Source organism: Mirounga leonina, unplaced genomic scaffold, assembly GCF_011800145.1.
Source record: "Mirounga leonina isolate KUSES-001 unplaced genomic scaffold, KU_Mleo_1.0 Mir_171, whole genome shotgun sequence".
NCBI classification, from domain to species: domain Eukaryota; kingdom Metazoa; phylum Chordata; class Mammalia; order Carnivora; family Phocidae; genus Mirounga; species Mirounga leonina.
In genome coordinates, this window is record NW_023270436.1 from 5861620 (window position 1) to 5883659 (window position 22040).

The 22040-nt window shown below is 50.5% G+C and overlaps 2 protein-coding genes across 2 annotated transcripts in view; one reads left to right on the top strand and one right to left on the bottom strand.

The window, feature by feature from the left end:
- CCDC92 (coiled-coil domain containing 92) overlaps positions 1-15117 on the top strand; it is a 30904-nt gene extending 15787 nt beyond the window's left edge. The window contains exons 2-4 of the mRNA XM_035016851.1: positions 10487-10633; positions 11241-11282; positions 13711-15117. Coding sequence (XP_034872742.1) covers positions 10504-10633; positions 11241-11282; positions 13711-14486 — 948 coding nt within the window. The 5' untranslated portion in view covers positions 10487-10503 and the 3' untranslated portion in view covers positions 14487-15117. The remainder of the gene's footprint in view (positions 1-10486; positions 10634-11240; positions 11283-13710) is intronic.
- Positions 15118-15735: 618 nt separating this feature from the next.
- The window catches only part of DNAH10 (dynein axonemal heavy chain 10), a 131530-nt gene continuing 125225 nt past the window's right edge, over positions 15736-22040 (bottom strand). The window contains exons 71-79 of the mRNA XM_035016704.1: positions 21359-21568; positions 21097-21192; positions 20281-20452; positions 19696-19827; positions 19308-19519; positions 19049-19216; positions 17659-17839; positions 16450-16595; positions 15736-16135 (exon numbers count right to left, since the gene is read on the bottom strand). Coding sequence (XP_034872595.1) covers positions 15989-16135; positions 16450-16595; positions 17659-17839; positions 19049-19216; positions 19308-19519; positions 19696-19827; positions 20281-20452; positions 21097-21192; positions 21359-21568 — 1464 coding nt within the window. The 3' untranslated portion in view covers positions 15736-15988. The remainder of the gene's footprint in view (positions 16136-16449; positions 16596-17658; positions 17840-19048; positions 19217-19307; positions 19520-19695; positions 19828-20280; positions 20453-21096; positions 21193-21358; positions 21569-22040) is intronic.

Sequence of the window (22040 nt, forward strand, 5' to 3'; positions counted from 1 at the left end):
AGGAGGAAAAACAAATCCCACAGGCTCCCAACTGACCCACAGACTTTAACCAGAGTTGGAGCAACCAGAAGACGCTGAAACACCCAACCTAAGAATTTGGGACTTCAAATGGAAAATCTGGGCACTCTGAACCAAAATTGCTGATTTCCAAAGATGTGGATACATCAGGTGCTTATTATTAAAAGTACTTAAATAAAAGTGGGCCCTGAAAGAGTGTGTCATGAACCAAGATTCTAGTTAACCCCATCGTGGGAGCACGGGGTCAGATACAAGATGAAAACAACAACAAAAGACTGTTGTACAAATGGAAAAAGTGACAAAAGTGTATAAAAGAATCATGACCTTTAAAAGGTAAAGGTCAGTAAGAGTAAGAGAATACTGAACTGCGCTCCATTCTTTGGAAATTCCTTACAGGACACAGTGATGTTTGCTTTCCCCGATTTCTTCTGCTTTCCTCCAACAGCTGATAGCTCATCTATGAAATACAGCTGCCCTGCCTCTTACTTTACTTCTCTTTGTTTTCCTTTATTTCCACTGGGCTAATGTACTGATGGCTCATCTATCTAGTATGATCCAAATTAGGTTGCAAAGACGAGCCCTAAGATGGCACGCACGGCACCTGGCAGCCCCCTCAAGCTCATCAGCTACATGTGGCTCTCAGCGTTGCCTGTTGAAGTGACAGACCTTCTCCATGGATCCACGTTTCAAGGAAGAGTTTTCCTCTTCTCTGGAACCTCCTGCGCAATTTATTGAAGAAGTGAAGTATGGGATCCTGGGAGTTCTCTCGTGCCCTGACATAATAAAGACTCATTGTGAGCAGAAAGAACTTTATGGGAGTCAGCCTGAAATGCCACCAGTAAATGTGCCTCATTCATTCAGCACAGACAGGAAGCTCATGGAAAGGAAACTTTGAAGGAACTGAGCAATCTCAGATCAGGACTGTCAGATCACAGGATGGAGAGTCAGAGGGTCATGTGGCCGTAGGTGGACATGCTGAAGCCATCCAAAAAAAGTGATAGGTAATGAAGCTCTAGGTAAATGCCTCCTTAAAAGACTAAGTTTATCTTCTTTTCAAATTATTGGTACTCAAGCTATGTTATTCCATAGAAATAAGTGTCCAATAAAAACAAATATTTTATTCATGATTATCAGAGGATATGTAATTACTGAAATTAAATGCCTGGCCACTGTGACTTTGGTTACTGAATTGACTATTGTTAGGATATTTTAATAATTTTGAAGATCTCTACTGTTTTCCCTGTTTAAACGCTTCTGAAATAATTAGTGTGGACCCATTTTGCAGAAGGGCAAGTCAGAGGAGGTGACTCTTTTTGGCTTGATTGCCGAGCTAAATTACGAAGCTGTCCAAGATGACGTAACTGGGAATGGGCAGAGCTCTTCCACCTAAATCACAAGGATAAGGTCTCTTTTTTCTGTAAGTGATAATCTTCCCAGATGCCCCATAAGGGTTTAGCTAAATATGTTTTATTAGCACTAGTGAAACAATTGACTGTTTTACCTTTTATAAGCAATAAAGGAAAAGTTTGGCTAAATTAAAGTGCATAGAGCTTCAGTTAATAATACCTTTCTTTCCTTGAAACCTACACTGTAATTAGGTAGGTCCACAGGATGGATAAAAGAAGCCCTATCAGTTAAATCAATTGAAATGGTTCATCTGTTTGGCAAACCATACTGAGAGATTTTTAAAGCAAGTGAACACATCTTCTCAGCCTAGGACATACAATTTAGATTGTGGTCACCAAGTGCTAAGATTTAAGGAAACTCTCCTATTTCATTATTGTGAAAAGGCAGTCTGCATTTGGGTCACTACATCTTTTAGGTTATCAATCAGTAGACAATTAAAATCTGCAGTAATCACAGTGTAGAAATGGAAACACTAATCAGATATGACCTGCTTATTTTCCCTTCCATTTAAAGGAAAATATCACTAGGTAGAACTGTGTGTGTGTTAAGTTGGGAGATTTATATGTCCCTAAATTGTTGGCTTAGGACCATCTTGGTAAATGACAAGCTTATTAGAAGTTCACAAGTGGCATTGCTATTGAGTTGTGAATGTTTTCATCTCTAGTTTCTGAAATGAGGCTACTGGGGTGGAGCCCAGAGGGCAGTCATCCTGGATGCTGTGCAGAAGGACAGGAGGAAGACATAGGGAGAGCAGAAGGGCCAAGCAGAGCCACCACGTGGCCATCTATTTCCCTAGAGGCAACTTCTCTTTAAGACTTTTCTCTTTGAAGTAGAAAGTGCTGAGCTGAGTCTCTACCAGCATTGTGTCTGGATATCGACTCCACCCCGCCCCCAGCCAGGAGATGGGGGTGCTGGTGTGCCTGCCACAGACTGTAGGCATTCTGACTATTAAGTGGCCCAATGTTCTCGGAGGCCCAGGGCACTCCCAGAAAGTACCATGTGATTGCAGACCATGGAGTTCATGCATCTGCCTGCTTAGAGACTCTCAGAGAATCTGAAACACAGACTTGCTTCTTCCTGAGATGTTTTTGAGTGGAGGGGCTGAGCCCCTACCAGGGTGTAGATACTTGATGTGGTTTTTAAATAGAAGCCAAATGGAAACTCTTAAAGTATGAGATAATCGGACTGCAGAGAAACTTGGTTAATAAATCCATCATGGAGGCCCCTAGTGACGGCAGACTTCCCAGACAGCCACGTATCACATTCCCATGTCTAATTGCCAATCTCTCTAATCACATCTATTACAACTTTAATGCTAGGCTGTACATGCTTTCAGGAGGAAATGGCTGTCAGTGTCTAAAGAATAGTTGACGGGCCTTGTATTTTATGATGGATAATGTCAGAGGATTACAGGAATGCATAATGCATGGGAGCAGGGAGGTACTCAAGTGCTCATCGTGATCATTGTCTGCATGTCTTGGGGGCACCCGAATTGTTGCTTTTGTAAAAATGGCCTTCCCGTTCGTTATTCTTGGTTCTGGTAAACTAGTCACAATTCTAGCAAGACTACCCTGGAAAAAAATAACTAAAACACGTGATACTACTTTGCTAGTGGATAGTTAGTGATTATCTTTTTTTAAGAGAAATTGCTTTGTAATTTTTTTCTGACTCTAAACTAATATACATTTATCATTAAAGCAGCTTTAGGGAGTATCAAAATAGAATTTTTAAAAAGTAAAAATCATCCACAATCCACCATCTAGAGATAAATGCTTTTAACACTTTGTTGTATATCCTTCTAGATGTTGTCTCTACTTATATAGACAAAAATATGACATTAAATATACAGCTTTTAATACACTTTTTTGACTTATCGTAAAATATTTCCTTGTCGATAAGTACACAGCTACATGATCATTTGTGATAATCTCAGAGTTTGCATGCACCATGCTAACCTCTTATCAGCAGACATTCAGATTACTTTGTGAGATGGTTATCTTGCAAAAAAAAGATGCTTTTCTTTTTTTTTTTTTTTTCTTTGCTTTCTACTGGAGTTTTCCTCTTAGCTTTTAGGGACATGCCCATTTAAAAAAGATGTGCCACCTACCTAGCTCGAGACTCTCCATCATCTGCTCTGCCCCTCATGCTTGTGCTTTCTCTAAAATAAATAAATCTTTTTTAAAATTTTATTTTTTTAAAGATTTATTTATTTATTTGAGAGAGAGAGCGAGCAAGTGCACAAGCAGGGGGAGCGGCAGGCAGAGGGGGAGGGAGAAGCAGGCTCCCCGCTGAGCAGAGAGCCCGACATGGGGCTCAATCCCAGGACCCTGGGATCATGACCTGTGCTGAAGGCAGACACTTTAACCGACTGAGCCACCCAGGCACCCCTAAATAAATCTTTTAAAAAACCTAATTCTCTAAGGATGATCAATAAAGATTTTCTGTCACTTTAAAAAACAATTGCACCTTTTGTTTTCAACATTTTTTTTGCTTCTGCTTTGTTTTGGGGTTTTTTTTTTAAAGATTTTATTTAGAAGGAGAGAGCATGAGTGCTTGGTGGAAGGGGGAGAGGGAGAGAGAATCCCAAGCAGACTCCACACCAAGCGCAGAGCCCAATGTAGGGCTTGGTTTCACAACCCCGAGGTCATGACCTGAGTGGAAATCAAGAGTTGGATGCTCAACCGACTAAGCCACCCAGGCGCCTCCCAGGTGCCCCTTTTTGCTTCCACTTTGTCAAGGTGTTCATTCTCTTTACCAAAATATTTCTGGAGTGGTTGTTGAATGCTTATGCTCCCTGGAAATATGTCCTTTTTCTTGGTGCCCTAATTCTTGGGGACTCTTAAATAACTTACTAGTTGAATTTCTTAAATACACGTACAAGTAGAAATAGTCAGGTCCTACAACGTAAAAGAGTTTTTTATCCAGGATTGTTCTGAATTCAGATTAATGTCAGTATTCATTTTCAGAGACGGTTTTCTTTCCTAAAAGCAGGTATTTTGGATTGAGAGTTGATGGCCTAATTAGCCTTGGACCTTTTTTAGCTTCTTGTAGAGCATTTCAGATTGTTTCTAAGTAAGAAGTAGGCTTTACTGTCCCTGAGGGTGCCTTGCTCTGCCTACCTCTTTATTCTCTGCGTGAATGCTTCTCTCCAGTGCAAATGGAAGATAAAGGCCAGCAGAAAATGCTTCTGTTTCCTTTTATGTTTCTCTCTTCGGAGGTAACTAGAATTTCTTTGCTAGCTCATTTCCATACTTAGATGATGTTCTGGAAATACTGGAAGGTGGGACTCAGTAAGCAACTTGGGAGTATGTTTGCATAACTGTGGGCCAGTATTTACATGAAAACAATATAGCTAACATTTATAACATTTACAGCTCCCATTTAGCTATAGCTAACAGCACTTACTGTACCCAGACACTACGTGATTGCGTTTCGCTCTTGAAACAACCCTATGAGTTAGATGTTGCGGTGATTTAGGTGACAAGATGGGGTTCAGATTTAATCCCAGACATAGTCTGTCTCCTCAAGAGCTTGTCTGTTCTGGTCTTGTTTATCCCACTGTGTTCAGCAAATCTTTGGGCCTCAGTTTCTTGAAAGAAAGAGGGGTTGGAATAGCTAGCTGATTTTGAAGGTTTCCTCCACCCTCACCTTCTTGAGTCCAGAAATCTGCCTAGAAAACCACCTCCCTGCTAGAAATCCTCTCACATTGAACGTCTACACTTGCTGACTTTGCCCTCCTCAGTCAACCTCCATTTTCTCCATGGCAATGCCTATGTTCTAAGACCCGTAGGAGAGCAGCACACGGAGTCCCCAGGAGAAGGCCACAGAGGTCCTTGTCACAGAACACTGGGATGCCACAGCCTGTTCAGGGCCAGGTGGCTCCTGTCAGGTCACAGGCCTTGCCAAAGGCACGGACAGACCGCAGCTGTTCTGATTGCTCGTGGAATGAGGGAACCTAACATGAATGGGTTATAACTTATTCATGACTAGAAGCTGAAATAGCTTCTTATAACTAATTCACAGCTACCACGTGAGTGCTAGTGTGCTATTTTTTCAGATTCTAAAATTATTACCCTAGTTCCACAGGCTTTGTGTTGAGTGAAAAGATAAGTCTGCTTTTGATTGCCCACGAACAAAGAAGTTTCCCATTTTTAAATGGTGGGACCCTTTCCCATCAAAGACACTCCATTGCTTCTAGTCTAAGAAATGTGGACAGGTACACTTTAAAATATTGCTTCTGGCATGTCAAGGAATTATGGGATGAGGTCATGTTCAAATCAGTGCTGCCGTAATGCTTTTTGATTAATGCAATGTAATTCTCGTGGAGACCTGCACTCAGCAACATTAGGAAGCATTGTAAAATTATCTGAAGCCGGCCTGTAATGCATGAGTTCAGATGTAAAGGAAGAATGGAAGTTCATTAGGCAGGAGGGTGGGAGGTAGTTTGCCAGGAGAATTCCAGATGGAGGGAAAAGGCGCGCAAAGGCCCTGTGTTGGGGGAGGGGTGTGGCAGATGAGGTGGGGGAGGACGACAGTGTTGATGGAGTCCAGGGGGAGACTGGTGTGGGGCAAGGCTGGGGAGGGAAGGCGGAGCAGGCTGGGCCTCTGGGAATGGGGGCTGGATCCCAAGAGCATCGCAGGGATGCAAGATGGTCAACTTTGTCTGCAGATGAAAATGTAGGCAAGATCTGTGTGTGCGCTTAGGAGGAATGTTGAAGAAAAAGGTATGTGTTTAAAAGGGGGCAAAAGCGAGTCTGGCTTTGGTTCCTCCCCATCGTAGCACCAGAGCTGCTCCCCACAGCAGCAGCGGGGCCAAGATGCGGCCTTTTGACCCCACACAGACTCATTGCTGAGTCAGCCCCAGAGGAAGACAGGGAGTATGGCCCTGGCTTTCGGATTGGGCATCCGCCTGAACCCCAAGGACCAGGGCACACATGCAACGCTATGTGTACCTTATTCTTTCTCCCAAGCTGGCTTAGCTGCTTCATGAGGGCTCCGGCTAGGCCCAGAGTGCCCTGCCCCCAGCCAGCTTCCTGGACAACTTTGCTGGTGAGCCTTTTTGCCATACTGGCTGGTCAGCAGTGCCCTTTGGTCATTGTCTGTCTAACCTGGAGCTCAGCCCGTGGATCCTGCTCCGGTGAGCAGTGCTGTGCAGGCTGTCACGTGGCCCGGGCCTGGCTCGGCTGGAGGAGCACTACGCTCCCCGTGCTGAGAGGCCACCGCGAGGTCCCCTGCTTTATTTGCCCCTCTGGGTCAGAGCATTCGAGATGTGATGCAGACGTTTGGAAAAGCATCTGATTTTCTGCATGGAATTGAGACCTACCCCAGCCTTCAGGATTCTCGCCCACAGAGCCTGAGGGCCCAGAGAAGCTGCAAGGCGCAGATGCAGCATTCTCGGATTTATGTTTTCCCTTGTCGATGGGATATTCCTGTTTTTCCTCAGGGGAGTGTTCAGAGAGCCAACGACGTAGGTGATAGGAGAGCACTTTGTGCCCGTACAAGTGGAGATGGCCCATAAATAAAATTATCATGTCATCATTTATACATTAATGCCCTGAAGGAGAGGAAAGAACATTACTTTTGAGTTAGGACGAAAATTGGAAACAAGCTACTGATAGGCCATTTGTCCTTGTGCTGCCACAGAGCAGTCTCGGTGAGGTCGGGGCCGACGTCTCTCCAAGGACCTTCATTAAAAGCATGTTATTGCCAGGAAATGGTGTTAGCATCCCTCCCCGCGCTGGGAGGAAGTCTTGGCCAGGTCTCCAGAACCCCTCTCTAGAATTTGGAACAGTCTTTGTCAAGCATTAATTTTCCCAACATGTAGAGGGAATTGCAAATTAACAGAAATTTACTACCTCATGAATTTACCACAGGAAAAACTGCATGTGTGGCTTAACCTCCAAATCGTGGTCAAGGTAGCCTGTTCAGCAGGTCTCCCTTCAGGATGCCCATGCCCACTGCTTCGGCCCGAGTTTGCTGGCAGAGCCGTGCACGCCGTGGGCGGGGGTCCTGCCCTCTGACCGCCACCGTGGCCGGGCCCTGGAATGCCAGTCACTTGGAAGCCCATCATCTGCAGCTAAGCACAGCATCTCCGAGAGGAGAGGAGGCCAATGTCCAGGCCGCACTGCCTTTGGCCGAGCCAATAACTGTGAAATTGCTGACAGCTCCCAGCGACGCTTAGAAACAAAATTGGATTGCCTCAAGACTAAAAGCGGCAATACAAAGAGCCCACAATTTGTAGCATATGCCCCTTTTGACATAGAAAGTGCAGTGTTGTGCAAGCTGTGCTCTGGGAGTGTCAGCCTCCATTACTGGTTGACACACTGTCGAGACGGGGTGAATGCCTTTACTCAAGAAGGATGCATTTTTCATGGGTAGTAGACGCCCTGCATTTTTACCTTCATCCATCACGCTGACCCTTTCAGGGATGAGTCCTGAATGCTCCTTCGTGTCTCTGACTCCCAGAGTGTCTTAGAGATTCTGAATTAAGCCTCTCAGGACCACCTTCATTTCTTCCTCCAGATTAGCCACGTCTCCCAGCTGTGTCTCCATGGCCTAAACGGGAGGCTTCTGTAACTTCATTCTTGCCAATTTACTGGAAGGATTAGGTCATGACCCGTGATTGCATGTCACAAGAGCTAAGGATAAGAAATTGAAATCATCACTTTCTTTTAGGCTATAGCAACGCCTTGTCATCAGGAAGTCTGTGATATTGTCAGCCTTTTGAGCGGAGGGAAAAGAATTGAGTAGCTTGAATACCATTTGGAGATGTGACTCGTTTCCTCGGGCCTAAGTGGGCCTGCACTGTTGCTTTGTATCCCAACAATTGGAGGGTGCCCTGCATGAATAGCTTCTCCTCACTTGGGCCTGTTACGTCAGCACAGAGTGCAGAGAAGGACAGAGCGCCAGTCAGTGAAGTGCCACGGGGTTGAAAACGCCTGCCTTCCCGCTGTCGGGACCCCAGACGGAGTCGCCACGCGCCCTTGCTGGCTCTGCACATTACAGACTCATAGTCTTCCTGTTCACTTTGTGTTTCTCCCGAGGCTGTCTGCCCATGACAATGGGAAGCTTCAAGGGCACGTTCTTATTTCTGTACTTGCCTCAGTGAACTAATAAATTACAGATTTAGTACAATTCAAAGCTGCTGATCCACTGAGGCAATTAGAATATGAATGCTTCTTTAAATCAGATTTAAATGTGTTACAAATAAAATGTACCACACTATGATTGGAACGGGCTAGCCGCTGAGGTCCTATTTTTACTCCCCTCCCTGCCCGCTCTGGTAGATTATGGGCACATCTCATCTTGTACAATCAGTGCTGGACAAAACTGTTTTGAAATTTTAGTGTTTCCCCTTTTCTTTGAGCAAGGCCTGACTTAAAGTGAGCGTTAAGCAGGAAGTCAGAGGGGGCTCCTTGCCACAGGAGCACGCTGGCCAGCCCACCCGCGCCACTCGTGATGGCTGACTCGTATGTTAGTGTCCTGCTCTAACACGAGACCACGAGCTGGCCAGGCAGCATGGGCTCTCCAGAGCCCTGGGATCCCAGGTGGAAGTCCCCGCCTGGCCCAGGACCTGGACAGGAGCACCTGGCTGCAGCAGAGACAAGCCTTCAGGGTGGAAACTGCAAGGCTGCTCACAGCTCCCCATGGAAAAGCTCTGTCTGACGGAAACTCGACCCTGGCCTCAGCTGCAGCTTGAAGTCGAGTTAAAGGCCTGGGAAATCTCATCTCTGTTCTCTAGAAGCCATCACTGTAATGAGTTCCCTCTTGTTGGATTCTGTTTCTGGTCTTTTCTGTGAACTGCACTGTAACGGCCATTGTCACGGCTACCTCTTTTCACACAAAAGTAAATCTTGTCCTTCGCTCGATTCCTAGAAATGAAATCGTGAAGTCAGAGGGATGGTACGCTCCCAGGCTCCAGACACACTTCGCCAAATTGTACCCCCTTCCCCCCCCCCCCCCCCGACAGGGCAAAGCGGCCAACACCACCACTGGACGCTGCACCATGCCCCGCTCCCCGCCGAATGTCCTTTTGTTCCTCTGTACCTGTTCCCCTTACCCGCCCTCCCTCCCTCCCTCTCGGGCTTGCCTCTCACACTCTATTTCCTCAGCTTGCCTCAAGTGAAGCCTGTGGCCCGAGGAGGTCGTGGGAAGCTTTTCCGTGTGACTGAAGACGCAGGTCTTGAGTTCCAGTTATGAACTTTGCTTAACTCCAGAGCTGGGGTGTGTCACCCAGTGTGGTGACAGCACCTGGGCGTGTGGTCATCTCCAGAGCCATCCACATACCGGAAGCCCTTTGAGAAGTAGTGTTCCTCTGGGAGGGCTCTTTGGCATAGCAAATGAGGAAAAATGCACTCTGAGGTTCTGTATTTACAAGAATAATTTACAAGCAAATAACCCACATTTCGTCCTTTGCATTTTTCAGTGCTGTGCAAGGCGTCTTAAATTTCTTTGGTAGCTTTTCCAGAAAGACCAATTGACTTCACCACATTTCTCGAGTTACAGTAAAGTCAGAGAATCTGAGGCCCTGAGTGAGCAGCTGATGATTGATGACAGAAGCCACCGTGGGTGGGGAGGCAGGGTTTGGGGACAGACTCCAGCTTCCCATAGTCACCACATGGCCCTTTCCCAAAGAAAGATGTGGGGCTCCTCTCAGCTCTGTGAAATCCATGGGCTTCCTTCTGGAGTTCTCCCCGCCTCTTCCTCCTCCTCCTCGCTTTGGCCATCTCTCAATACCATTTTGAGGAAACGTTCACCCCATTGCCCAGGTGCTCGGTCTTTCCGTGAGGAAGCTGTCAGTGTGTACCTTGTCGGGGAAATCTTTGGCAATCTAGCAATTTTGGTCACAGTCTGTTGAAGTCTATGTGGCATGTGGAAAGGCTAGGATTTGGAATCGGGGAACCCAGGTTTGATGTACCCCTTCTGCCTCCAGAGCCAGGCCTCATGCTGCCTGCCACCCCCCAGAGCCAAGGAGGGCAGGCAGCAGGCAGCGCCCTCTTCCAGCCTTCCACCCGCAACCCTCGCTGTCAGAGGTAGCCACCAGGGTCTGTGTTTCCCGCAGGCCATCTGGATGTCAGCATGGCAGCCACAAACCTGGAGAACCAGTTGCACAGTGCCCAGAAGAACCTCCTGTTCCTTCAGCGGGAGCACGCCAGCACCCTCAAGGGGCTGCACGCCGAGATCAGGCGGCTGCAGCAACACTGCACAGGTACCAGGGGCCCCGTGCGACCCCCGGAGCAGGGCCCCCCGGCCCAGCTGGGGCCGTAGAGCAAAGCAGGACCTGTTGTCGGGACTGTTTGAGACAGAAGCCGGCTCAGAAGCCATGCCAGGCTTGCTCAGGAGTGGAGCGAGAGGAGATTTCACTCTTCTCTCTGATGCGGTTAACCCCACCATCGCTGGAGTCCATCCCAGTGTCTTCCCTCATCCTCTTTGCCTAATCAACACACACCAAGCGTAAAGCTGCAAAGTCATTCCTTGGCATACTGAGGATTTAGAAGATCAAAATGCAATGGTTAGGATTTACAGTGCATTTTGGAACTGATCGTCAGACTGTAACACACAGAGCAAGCTGCTTGCTAACTGTAGATGCCAGGGTGTGTCTTAGGGAAGGAGGGTCTCTCTGAGCCCTAGGAGGGACAGTGGCCGCTGGTGGCTCCTGCCATTTGCACGCCTGCCGCTAACGCGGCCAAGCCCTGCTCTGTCTGGGCAGGATTTGCGGGCTGATCATGGGAACCGGTTCTGCATTTTCAGAGCTGATGAAGACTTTGAAACCTACTGTAAACATACAAAATTAATGTATATGGTTTCCTTTTTAGATTTAACATATGAGCTGACACTCAAAAGTTCGGACCAGACAGGTAAGAACTTCTTCCCGGAAAGTGAATGGTGGTATTATTTCTGGTTGTGGCACATGTTGGTGCCATTTGTTCATTAGCTACACATTTAGAAGAAAATACATTGCTAGAAAGAGTTGCACGTGTGACCAGAGCTTTCTAAGAAAAGATGGGAAGGACGTTTGGACCCTGAGGTGTTATGAGGGGCTGTCAGTGGAGTGGGAAGGAAGAGTGGTTTTATTTTCTTTTGATGGACACATATATTTGGAATGTCTGTTATATGCTTTTCTTGACTTTGATATTTCTCCAGTGAATGTCTTCCTTCTCTAATCAAGAAATTAATGTAATTTAAACCAGAAAGAGGAGAAGGAACAGGGTCCCACCACCTCTGTCCGTTGAGCCTCACCCAGGACCTGGCACAGAGCAGGCGCTCCCGACACACTGGTTGAGTGAGGGACCAAATGACTAGATAGTCCCCAAAGAATCGTGAATGCCTTTCTCTAGACTGCAGTCTCGGAAATGCTTCCCCTCAACCAGAGTCCTCAGGGACTCCCAAAGATATCAGCCTAATGGCAGCTGGGGCAGAGAAGATAGAACGGGGGCCCCTGTGGCTGATGACAATTAGCTTGCTCCCAGAACCAAGTGGGGATTTGAAAAGTGCAGAATCCACACGAGTCGAGATGCCTTTTCCTAAATAGGCCGCACTATGGTCTATTTATTATTCATGAGTGTGTCCAAGTACGGGTAACAGACACGGACCTCTCCATGGGTCTCGGTGCATCGCCAAGTACTGACTTTTCCATTTGTGATACTCAGGTTACAGTCTCTTAAGTGTGTCTTTCAGGGGCCCAGATGTCCTTTTGTCTGTGTGGCAGAGGAGGGGCCTCACTGAAGAGATAGGATGCCAGGCTTCTCCTCCCCCGAAGCCCTGGGCCAGGATCAGGGGCCTCCGGGGATTCCTGCACCCCTGCCACCCACATCTCGGGAATCAGGGTGTTTCATTTCCCACCCCCTCCTGGCCAGGCTAACCTGAAGATTAGTTCTTGCCCTTGAACCCTCTCTGCATACAGGAGGAAGGAACTCATATGCCTGGTCCCTCCTCCCCTGCCCCTAGAGAGCCCCTTGAGGGTCTCAGCTCTAAATCCCAAGGCCACCCACCCACCCTCCTCAGCGGCAGGGGCGCAAGGTGATGATTGGAGGCGGTATGAGAGCTCTCAGCTGGCCCTGGTGGGGGCATCTCCCCTCCCCAAGACTGGAAGTCACTGCTTTACCTTGGTGGATGCAGAACTTGCTCCATCTAGGGGCATGGGGCGGGGGCGCAGATACAGGCTCTTGGACCCCCTCCCCTGAAGGTTGATTCTGAGGCTCAGGGAGGAGACCTGAGAATCTGTTTAAAAAGTGCCACAGTGAGAGGCACCTGGCTGGCTCAATCCATAGAGCGTGTGACTCTTGATCTCGGGGTCGTGAATTCGAGCCCCACATTGGGTGTAGAGATTACTTAAAAAAAAAAAATTTTAAGTGATGCAGTGACTGAGCACTCAGGCAGCTGGGGAAATCTGTCTGTAGGTGATGAAGAGCAGTTGCCTCAGCTGAGTGCACATGCAGATTTTATGGGGAAAGACCGAAACTTTAGAAAGGATGTGGGTGTGGAGGAGGAGGTAGAGCAGAGCTTCCTATAGAAGAGTGGAAATTAGCAAAAGAGGAGGTGCTGATCCCTGGGAACAATGGTCACCAAGGAGCAGCTCTCTCAAGTCTCAGGGAGGTAGGGCAGGCAGACGCGGTAGCTCCTAAAAAGTCAGGAGCCAACAAACATCAGTCCATAGCCCTGGATTTGGGGCCCCACTCGGCCCGCATCCCCATGTGAGAGGTGCCCGCGGACGCTGGCTCCCAGCCCTGCACAGGCCCCGGTAGCGCTGGGGGGAGATCCTGAGCTGCTGGAGGTGGGCACACACAGGGTGGGCCGGGGGCTGAGGCGGAGCCCCCAGGCCCAGGAACAGCCGCCCTTTGAGACAGGAGGAGTTGGGGACCCTGTGGCAGGGAAGGCGGCAGCCTCCCCTCCTGTCTCCTCTGCAGCTTCAGAGTTTTGTGCTTAGACACGGAGAAAGTCTACAGTTGTCTTTCACAACGGGGCTTCGAGTGAAGCAGGCGCTTAGTACATGCGGCCCAAGCAGACAGAGGGATCTGCTCACAGTTTATTCCTCTTTGCTGGGGTCTGATAGCCTGAGATTGCCCGTTGTGACTTCAGCATTTTTGAAGTGTGGAGGCGTTCTGTGCAGTGAGCCAGGGAACCGAGAGCTGGAAGGCGCTCCGAGAGCACTCGATCCACACCTGGGTGAGGGAGAGGGCAGGGGGGTGGGAGCAAGAGGCCCCGGGGAGGGCAGCCGACACAGAAGGACTCCCTGCCTCTGCTCCGGGGGGTTCTAAACCCCGCCCCCTCGGCTTGTTCTTCTAGGAGAGGGGTCTTCCAGAAGCAGTGAACTAAAGAGAAGATGTGAAGAACTGGAAGCCCAACTGAAGCTCCAGGAGAACGAGAACAATGAGCTGCTCAAAGAGCTGGAGCAGAAGAACGCCATGATCGCGGTGCTGGAGAACACCGTCAAGGAGCGGGAGAAGAAGTACCTGGAGGAGCTGAAGGTGAAGAGCCACAAGCTGAACATGCTGTCCAGCGAGCTCGAGCAGCGCGCCAGCACCATCGCCTACCTGACGTCCCAGCTGCACGCCGCCAAGCGCAAGCTCATGAGCGCCAGTGGGACCTCGGACGGCAGCCCCTCTGGGAGCCCCGTGCTGGCCAGCTACAAGCCGGCCCCCCCCAAGGACAAGCTGCCCGAAACCCCCCGCCGCCGGATGAAAAAGAGCCTCTCGGCCCCCCTGCACCCCGAGTTTGAAGAGGTCTACAGATTTGGGGCTGAGAGCCGGAAACTCCTCTTGCGGGAGCCAGTGGATGCCATGCCTGACCCCACCCCATTCCTGCTGGCCAGGGAGTCCGCCGAGGTCCACCTCATCAAGGAGAGGCCTCTGGTCATCCCCCCCATCACCTCCGACCGTGGCCCGAGCGAGCAGCACAGCCCGGCCCGCGAGAAGCCGCACAAGGCTCACGTGGGGGTGGCCCACCGCATCCACCACGCCGCCCCGCCGCAGGCCCAGCCCGAGGTGGAGACGCTGGCAGTTGACCAGGTGAACGGAGGGAAGGCCGTGAGGAAGCACTCAGGGACGGACAGAACTGTGTGAGGCCTGCCCCAGGCGGCCCTTCACCCTCGGCTGTCGATGCACTGTGAGCACTACTAGGAAAAACTCATCCATGCTTTTGTTTGTTTTAAATCCAATGCATGCCAAATTTTTTTCAGACCTGTCAACAGATTATTCTTCTCCTGCTCCTCTTGCCCTCTTTACTGACACCAAAATACGATCGTGTCCTTGCTGCAGAATACGTATTTACTAATCGCTGTGGCCAAACACCTGTGTGCCGAATCGCTTGCTTCTAATCCCACTCCGTGTAACCTCCGTGCGCTCATGGACAAAGCACAGGCCACAGGCTGCATCACTACTCAACGTTAATGAAATCAGATAGTCACACGCCTCATTCTACAGCCAGAGCAATACATGCCGACCGACCTTGACCCTCTCGCTCCAGTTTCCAGGGCAGCCCGTCTGGAGCAGCCCCTGCTCCCTCCAGGAGACCCTGTAACCTCCCGACAAGCCTTTCCCAGGGCGGCACGGAGAGCCAAGCAGCTGTATGTGTGTATCACGGGAACGAAATATGATGTTACTTCTCATATCACTACAACCTGAACGTGTGTTATTTTTTGTTAGTTTTATCCAAAGTGTTCAAGATCCCAACAAACTTTATTTTCTAAACCTGCCTCTTTCTGTTTTGTGTCTTTTATTAAACCACCTGAGGGAGGAGCTGGGGGGAGGAGACTGTGGGAGCGGGAGAAACAGCTACCCCCCCCCCCCCCCCCCCCCCAGTAACTACTGCATTCTCACCCCATGTTCTCTCCCGGGGCTCTCGCCCCTGAGAAGACTGCACTTCCAGGTTCTGGCAGAAGCTACTTGTGCCCATGACTGGCCCCTGCCCTTCTGCCCTGCTGGTGCTCCACCCGGCTCCTCCCTTGCAAAGCAAAGCCACTCCTGCCCTCCAGCAGGCCTGGCCCCAGGGTGTGCGGAAGGAAGGGACGCCCAGGAGCCAGGCCGGGGTATTCTAAGTCTGCCCCCAGCCCCACGCAGACCCAGCCAGGGTGCAGGTAGGAGGAGCTCATGCGGGAATGACACGCCAGCTCAGGGTCCTCACCCCCACCCGGCAGACTGGAGAGCTCTGGAAGGGGGGAGGGGTGGCGGTGGGGGACCACGGCCATCTCTGCTGGGGGCGGCAGCATGGGCCCAGGAAGGGGACTCTGCCGGACCCCGCCCAGCAGCCCAGCACTTCCACCTAATCACAACGTCTCCTCTGAGAAGAGCAACAAAACGACATACCTTAAAATGTTCTCTAGTATTTACTTTTCAAATATGCAGAATCCTTAGAAACAGTTTAAAAACCAAAACCATCTGCTTAATTTCTACGGAAAGAGATTAAATTGACTGATTTCAAATGAAAGGAAAAGCCATGTCCGTCCACCCCCAGCCGCTCCAGGCCCCGAGAGCTGACCGCAGACGTGACCACTGTTGCCGACTGCCCACATTCCCACCGCCAGCCCCGGACGGAGCTGGGCGTGTGGGTTTCTTGGCCCGGACGGTCAGTCGGAGTTCAGCGTGAGGCACACCCCCTGCAGCACCCAGTGAGAAATGTGTTTTGAGGTGAAGAGATCGGCTTCAAACACCAGACCAACTCCCATGGCGTTCCTTCTCATGGAGGTGGTGTAGACCGGCGTCCGGAAGGTGTTCTGCAAAGGAGAGGCAAGTGAGGTGTGTTGCCGGAGGGCAGAGGAGCTCAAGCCCAGGCCATGGGACACTCATGTGGGTGCAGATGGTGCAGCGCCTCCCGCCGGCCTGGCCGGGCCACCCTCCGCAGCCGAGCACCGACAGGGTGAAGGTGGATCCGGGCTGAGCGGGGAGGCACCTGCTGCCACCCCAGATGCGAGGACTTGATGAGGCAGGACGTGACAGGGTGGGCTTCCCCCACCCACCAGAGTTTAACCACCTGTGTTTTAAAGGGCCAGAATGTCTGAACCACCCCAAGTGTGACCCCCCCCCCGACCTGCAGTTTGAGGCGATGGGCTTCGATGGGGATGATCTTCAGAATCGGCAGGTCGACCACCAGCACCTTAGGTTTGCTCTTGATGAGACATCCTCTTTCTACATCCCAGTCAGCGCCTTCTAGATACAGTCCCGAGACAAAACATCCTAGAGATACCAGGAAGAGACGGGGATTTCTGTGGAGGCACCGGCGGCTCTCCCGGATGTCCGCGGTGCACGCACAACAAGTAACCGGCTCTCCGTCCCCAGACACAGCCCAGGCCTTTTTCCAAGAGAGGTGGCCGTCCTTTCTTCCCTTCGTGGAGGGACAGCCCGGACAGGACACTCTGTAGATCTCATGAGCCTCCCCCAGAGCCTCGGCGAAGGGGACGAGGGGTGGGCGCCTCCCCCAGCAATCTGCTTCAAGGAACACAGCCCAAAACGCTGGAGCCCCGGGTTATAAAGACGGAAGCACCGGTCATTCGGTACCACGGCAACCCCAAGTCCCCCCTGAGCCAGAGGGAGTGGGGGCAGGGAGTCAAACCCAGCAGAGAAAATGGTGTCTGGGGAACAGGACACGACAGACGTGCACAACAGCAGAGGACAGTCACGCAGAGAGCGTGGTGGCCCTGACCCCTGCCAGTTCCTCTGAGACCTCGCTGGCCTTGTGCTGCGGGGATGGTGAGCATCCCTGAACCTCTACCATGAAGCCCGTCTCGACGAAGCTGGCTCAAGAGCGCTTCTGTTGCTCACGGTTAAATGTCCTCCGACTCCAGGGCCCCGCCCTAGGAAGTGGCAGCTCCCAGCCAGAGTCTGCAGCATCAGTCACCAGTGTTGAAGGGACCTGACGTTATACTTTATGGGTCCAACCTCGTCTGATCTGCCTTCTGGCGCCCACGCCCCTGACCCCTCAGGGTTTCCAGGGAAGCCCTCGGGTGATCCAGTTCCGTGAAAGATCTAATTCTGACCGAGGAGCCCACTTCCCACAAAGGAGCCCAGGGAACATGGTTCAGGTCTCGCCTGACATCAGCCCCAGGTCTCAGTGCTGAAACTGGCAGAGCAGCGCATGTGGCCACCCTCCGGTCGAGACTCGGGGAGCGCACCCATAGCACCGCTGTCCGCGGCAGCCTCACTTTCAAACGTGGCCTGGCCCTGTTTCAGCCCACACCATGCTTGTTGCTCTGCCTTGGGGACAGCTCGGGGAGGAGACTCCCCAGCCAGCTGACCGTACCTTGTCCTGCCCGCTCATTCACTTCATCTGCATCTTGGAACTTGGTCACTTGCGTGAACAAGGTGGAGCGGTCAAGCGGCCAGTTGTTCTTCCGGCAGGTGGCCTGCACCAGGGCCGTGAGGTAGGACTCTGGGATGTGCAGCCCCGAGAGCCACATCACGCTGGGCTCGCTCTCGGTGACCTGGAGGGAAAGGAGGGAAGCTGGCAGGAGCCTGGGGCCAACATCAAATGCCAGGGCCAAGCGTGAACCAGATGTTAAGTTCACGATTAAACATAGTTCACTTTGGCAGCAGAAAGATGGGCGTGGGTACAACTGGAAGCATGCTGGGGAAAACAAGCTGAACTGCCTGATTCCAGAAGGAATGAAGATCTAGATATAAAAGAACCAAGTCACAAAAGTACCAGATCAAATCTCCAATGGATGTTGTCAAGATCTTGGAGTTGGGAATGCTAAACCCAGAGGCCATAAAAGAACAGACTGATACATTTGACTAAATAAAACTGTAAGACTTTCTTACAGGAAAAAATGCCATAAGCAAAATCAAAAGACTTATGACAAGTTGGGGGAAACACAATACTGACAGACACAGGGCTAATCTCCCTGATACACAAAAAGCTCCAAAAGATCATTTTAAAAAGATGAAGAACTCGATAAAAATGAAATCAAGACACAAAAAGACGATTCACAGAAAAAGAAATGAGATACCTACGTGTGTGTAAGATATGCTCAGCCTCACCATAATTAAAGAAATGCACACCCACACGTATTATTATTTACCTATCACGGAGCAAAGATCCAAAATATTAAGAATACACAGTGTCGCAGAGAGGGGAGGAAATACTCGTGTTCGTTCACTGTGGTTCCCACTTCTCTAGAAGACTGTCTGACAAGAGCTGTCAGAATGTGAAATGCACACCCTGGGACCCAACTCTGCCATTGTAGGGATTTGCCTGTGAAATATACTCATGTGCGTAACTAAAGACATGGGCGCCAGAGCATTGTCCCTCCTAGCTAAAAAGAGAAAAAACCCAAATGGAACCACCTAAGTGTCCATGAGGGGAAAGGACGTGGAACATCTGTAAAACAGAGCCCCATTAAAAGAGTAAGTTAGATCCAAATGTACTTAGAGGAACAATGGCCAAGATGGACTCAGAGATGAATAAATCAGATTGTGCATAATAGGCTTCAAAGTCTTGAAAACGAAACAAAAAGGAAAAAACAATACAGGTATGCCTGCAGAGTCAGAGACCATTTCTAGAACACCCAGTCAACTGCAAAAGGAAGGTACTACTGCGGAGTTAGAGAGGGGTTGGGAGTTGGAGGTGGTTGGGGGCAGGGTCAGTCCGGGCTGAACCTCGAACCAACGAAAAGACCGTTGCCTCTACTTACCCACAACGTGTACTGGCTGAACCGTCGCAGGAAGTAGAGCATCCAGTTCCCAAGGGACTTTAACGTGTCCGGGGCAAGCTTTCTCCAGATACTAGGGATTTGCCCGAGGAAAAGAGACCTGGCTACGTCATCTAACTCGTTGCTCATGCCAACTTCTCCCGCCAAGGCCTGTTCGCAGAGTCGAGAGCAGTCAGGCAAGACCATCAGAAAACTGGGTGGTGTGTCTAGGCAGTGGTGTGCGCGTTAGGAGCATGCTCACCCTCTGAAGTTCAGCCAGAGACTTGGACATCCGTATGACGAGCTTGTTGAAGCGTTCCAGCTCCTGCAGAAGCACTACCGACGTGGGGGAGATTCCCACCCCGAGGTGCTTCCTGATCTGGTCCAAGTCAAAGATTCTAGGCATCTTGTTTTCTATGTCCTTGGCAATGTGGCCAATGTAATCATCCCGGCTGATGCCACTGCTGGATTCCCCTAAAACCAGGACAGTTTTTAGGGAAAGCAAGGCATCTGAGTGTTGGGACTGGGGCATCCTGAGCCTTCTGGTTCGTGGAAAGGCATCAACAATATACAACCTACAAGAACCAAGAGCACCCTGTGCCAACACCTTCCACCCTAACCAAACCAATTCCGTCCTCCACAGACTTCACCTGTCTGAGGCTGCAGCTCCAGCAAGTGGGCCCACATGTCCCGAGCCGCCCGAGTGTAATATCCAATCTCAGCATTGGAATGAAGACCAAACACTTCGGGTGTGTTGGCCAGTGGGAGGGCCTCAATGGCTTCTATAAGCAGAACAGGGAATACACTGTCACACCACCCTCATTTCTGAGGGCCCACCGCCTCAACATCCCCAGATAGGCAAGACTAATTTCCACTGCTTAAGGGGTGACACGTTTTTGAATAAAAATTCTATACCACCACACCCTAATACAGCTGTATGTTTATCATTTATGAAAATGGCTCAGTGGGCTTCCCTTCCAGGCAGAATCTGACATATTTGTCATCATTCTAGGACAGGAAATCTGAACTAATTCCATCAATGCTGAGGCTATAAAGAACGTGCTGGGCCCCCTATAAAAACATCATGGAGCACGCCCACCAGCCAAGGATCCCCACCAGCAGAGAGGTCAGAAGAGCCATCAAGCCAACCACAGAAAACAGAACAGCTGAAATGTATGGTGGATCTCCCTTAGAAAACAATTTTAACATACGTTTTGATGCCTGAGAAATCTCACCAACAAATTTTTCCTTTACATCACCAACGGGGATTTTATAGTCCACTTCCTTATTCCGGAAGAAGTGGAATGGCTGGAAAGTGTCAAAAACGAAGTCTCCCAGGTACTCATCCATGTAGATGGTCAGGATGCGCCGATCGAAGCTGTCGATGGCTCGTCCTCCGTACATGACCTGAGGTACAGGAAGCAAGAACTGGCTGGGAGCGCAGGACCCACCAAAGGACCCCTGAGACCAGACGTGCCCTTGGGGATGCTCCTGCTGGCCTGGCCACTGTGCAGCTCAAACCATGTCGATGGCATGCCTTGTGACCCACTGTGAACAAGAGGTGCCCTCATGAAGAGCGGGGAGCCCGTAGGCCATTTGCAAAATCCCCAAAACCTAGTGAACAGACCACAAAACCACCAAAAAAGCCAGCTGCCGCTTTGGTCTTTGGAATTGGTGATGTCCCTGTGGGTGCCACCTGCAGGGCATGGGGGTGGGGGCTGTATAAAGTAATGGTCTCCAGAGTGGCCCTCCATGCCTGCTGGACAGGAACAAGATTACAATGACAGGCCCGAGGCCATGCCCACCCCTAGAGAACACAGCCCCCACAGTGATGAATCCAGAGCGTCCATGGGGATGGAGCCCACTTAGGAGAAAGACACCCAGGTGATGAGCCAACAGAATTCCTCAGAAACCTCAGGCCTCCAGCTGACGGGTGGCAGAAGCAAGAGGGGAGTCACCAAGGGCTTAGAGGTCACGCACGGGGCCCCGGGCCACAGCCCATCTCCAGCCCCAGGAGGCAGCCCATGAAGGGTCCCCCAAGAGGCTCCTACCTCTCCAATGAGGTACTTGAGGCTGCCCCACGGGATCCTAGGGTCATGTTGCTGGAAGGCTTTTGTTAGGTACGTGTTCAGAATCTCCATGCAGACCTTAAAAGAGGAGGCACCGGCGTGGTTATCCTCCAACCTACGAAGTCACTCCCGTGCTGACCCTTTCCTGAAGTGTGGGCGGCAGCAGCCGGGTGGTCGTGAACTTGGAGAAAGGGTCAGGGGAGATGAGCCGGGTGAGGGGGACCAGCAGCCACCGCGTCTTCACCTGGAAGTCAGACTCATTGAAGTCATAGTACACGTTCCACCCGATCTTCCCGAACTTTCTCCTCTCCTGCACCACCGCGTGGAAGAACGCCAGCACATAGACCAGGGACTTGAAGGCCGGGTGCGGACACTGCTCCAGTGTGTCTTGAGAGATCTTGAAGTACGTTGCTCTCATGTTGAGTTTCAGCCCGTTGGGGGGCTCTGTAACAACCTGTCAGAAGACAAATCGTGACCAAAACCACAGACCCATGAGTCCAGCTTTGAAGAGGGTGCAAAATGTAGACATCTCGGCTTTCCCTTCCTCTCTGTGCGGCCACCTTTCCCATCCCCCACACAGCAAACGTCTCTTGTGAAAGGCCCAGCAAAGAAGTTAGGGAACAAGATACTGTTCTGGCTCCTGTTCATCAAATGACCCAAGGAAGGTGCTTTAGCTTCTCTGGACCATGGAAAGTAGTTAAGTTTTCCCTCAACCTGCCCCAGATGACAAAACCTTTCCAAACACAACTTCTCTGGAGAGTAAGTTAAGTGGGGCATCTAATCCGCTAGAGCACTGCAGATATGGGCAGAAGGTTTGATAAATGTGAAGTACAGGAAAACGAACCTAGATAGTGTTTTGGATACGTGTGGAAGTGGTAGAGACAGGCCTGAGAGGCGTTAACTGTCCCCCCCGCCCCCGAAAATCA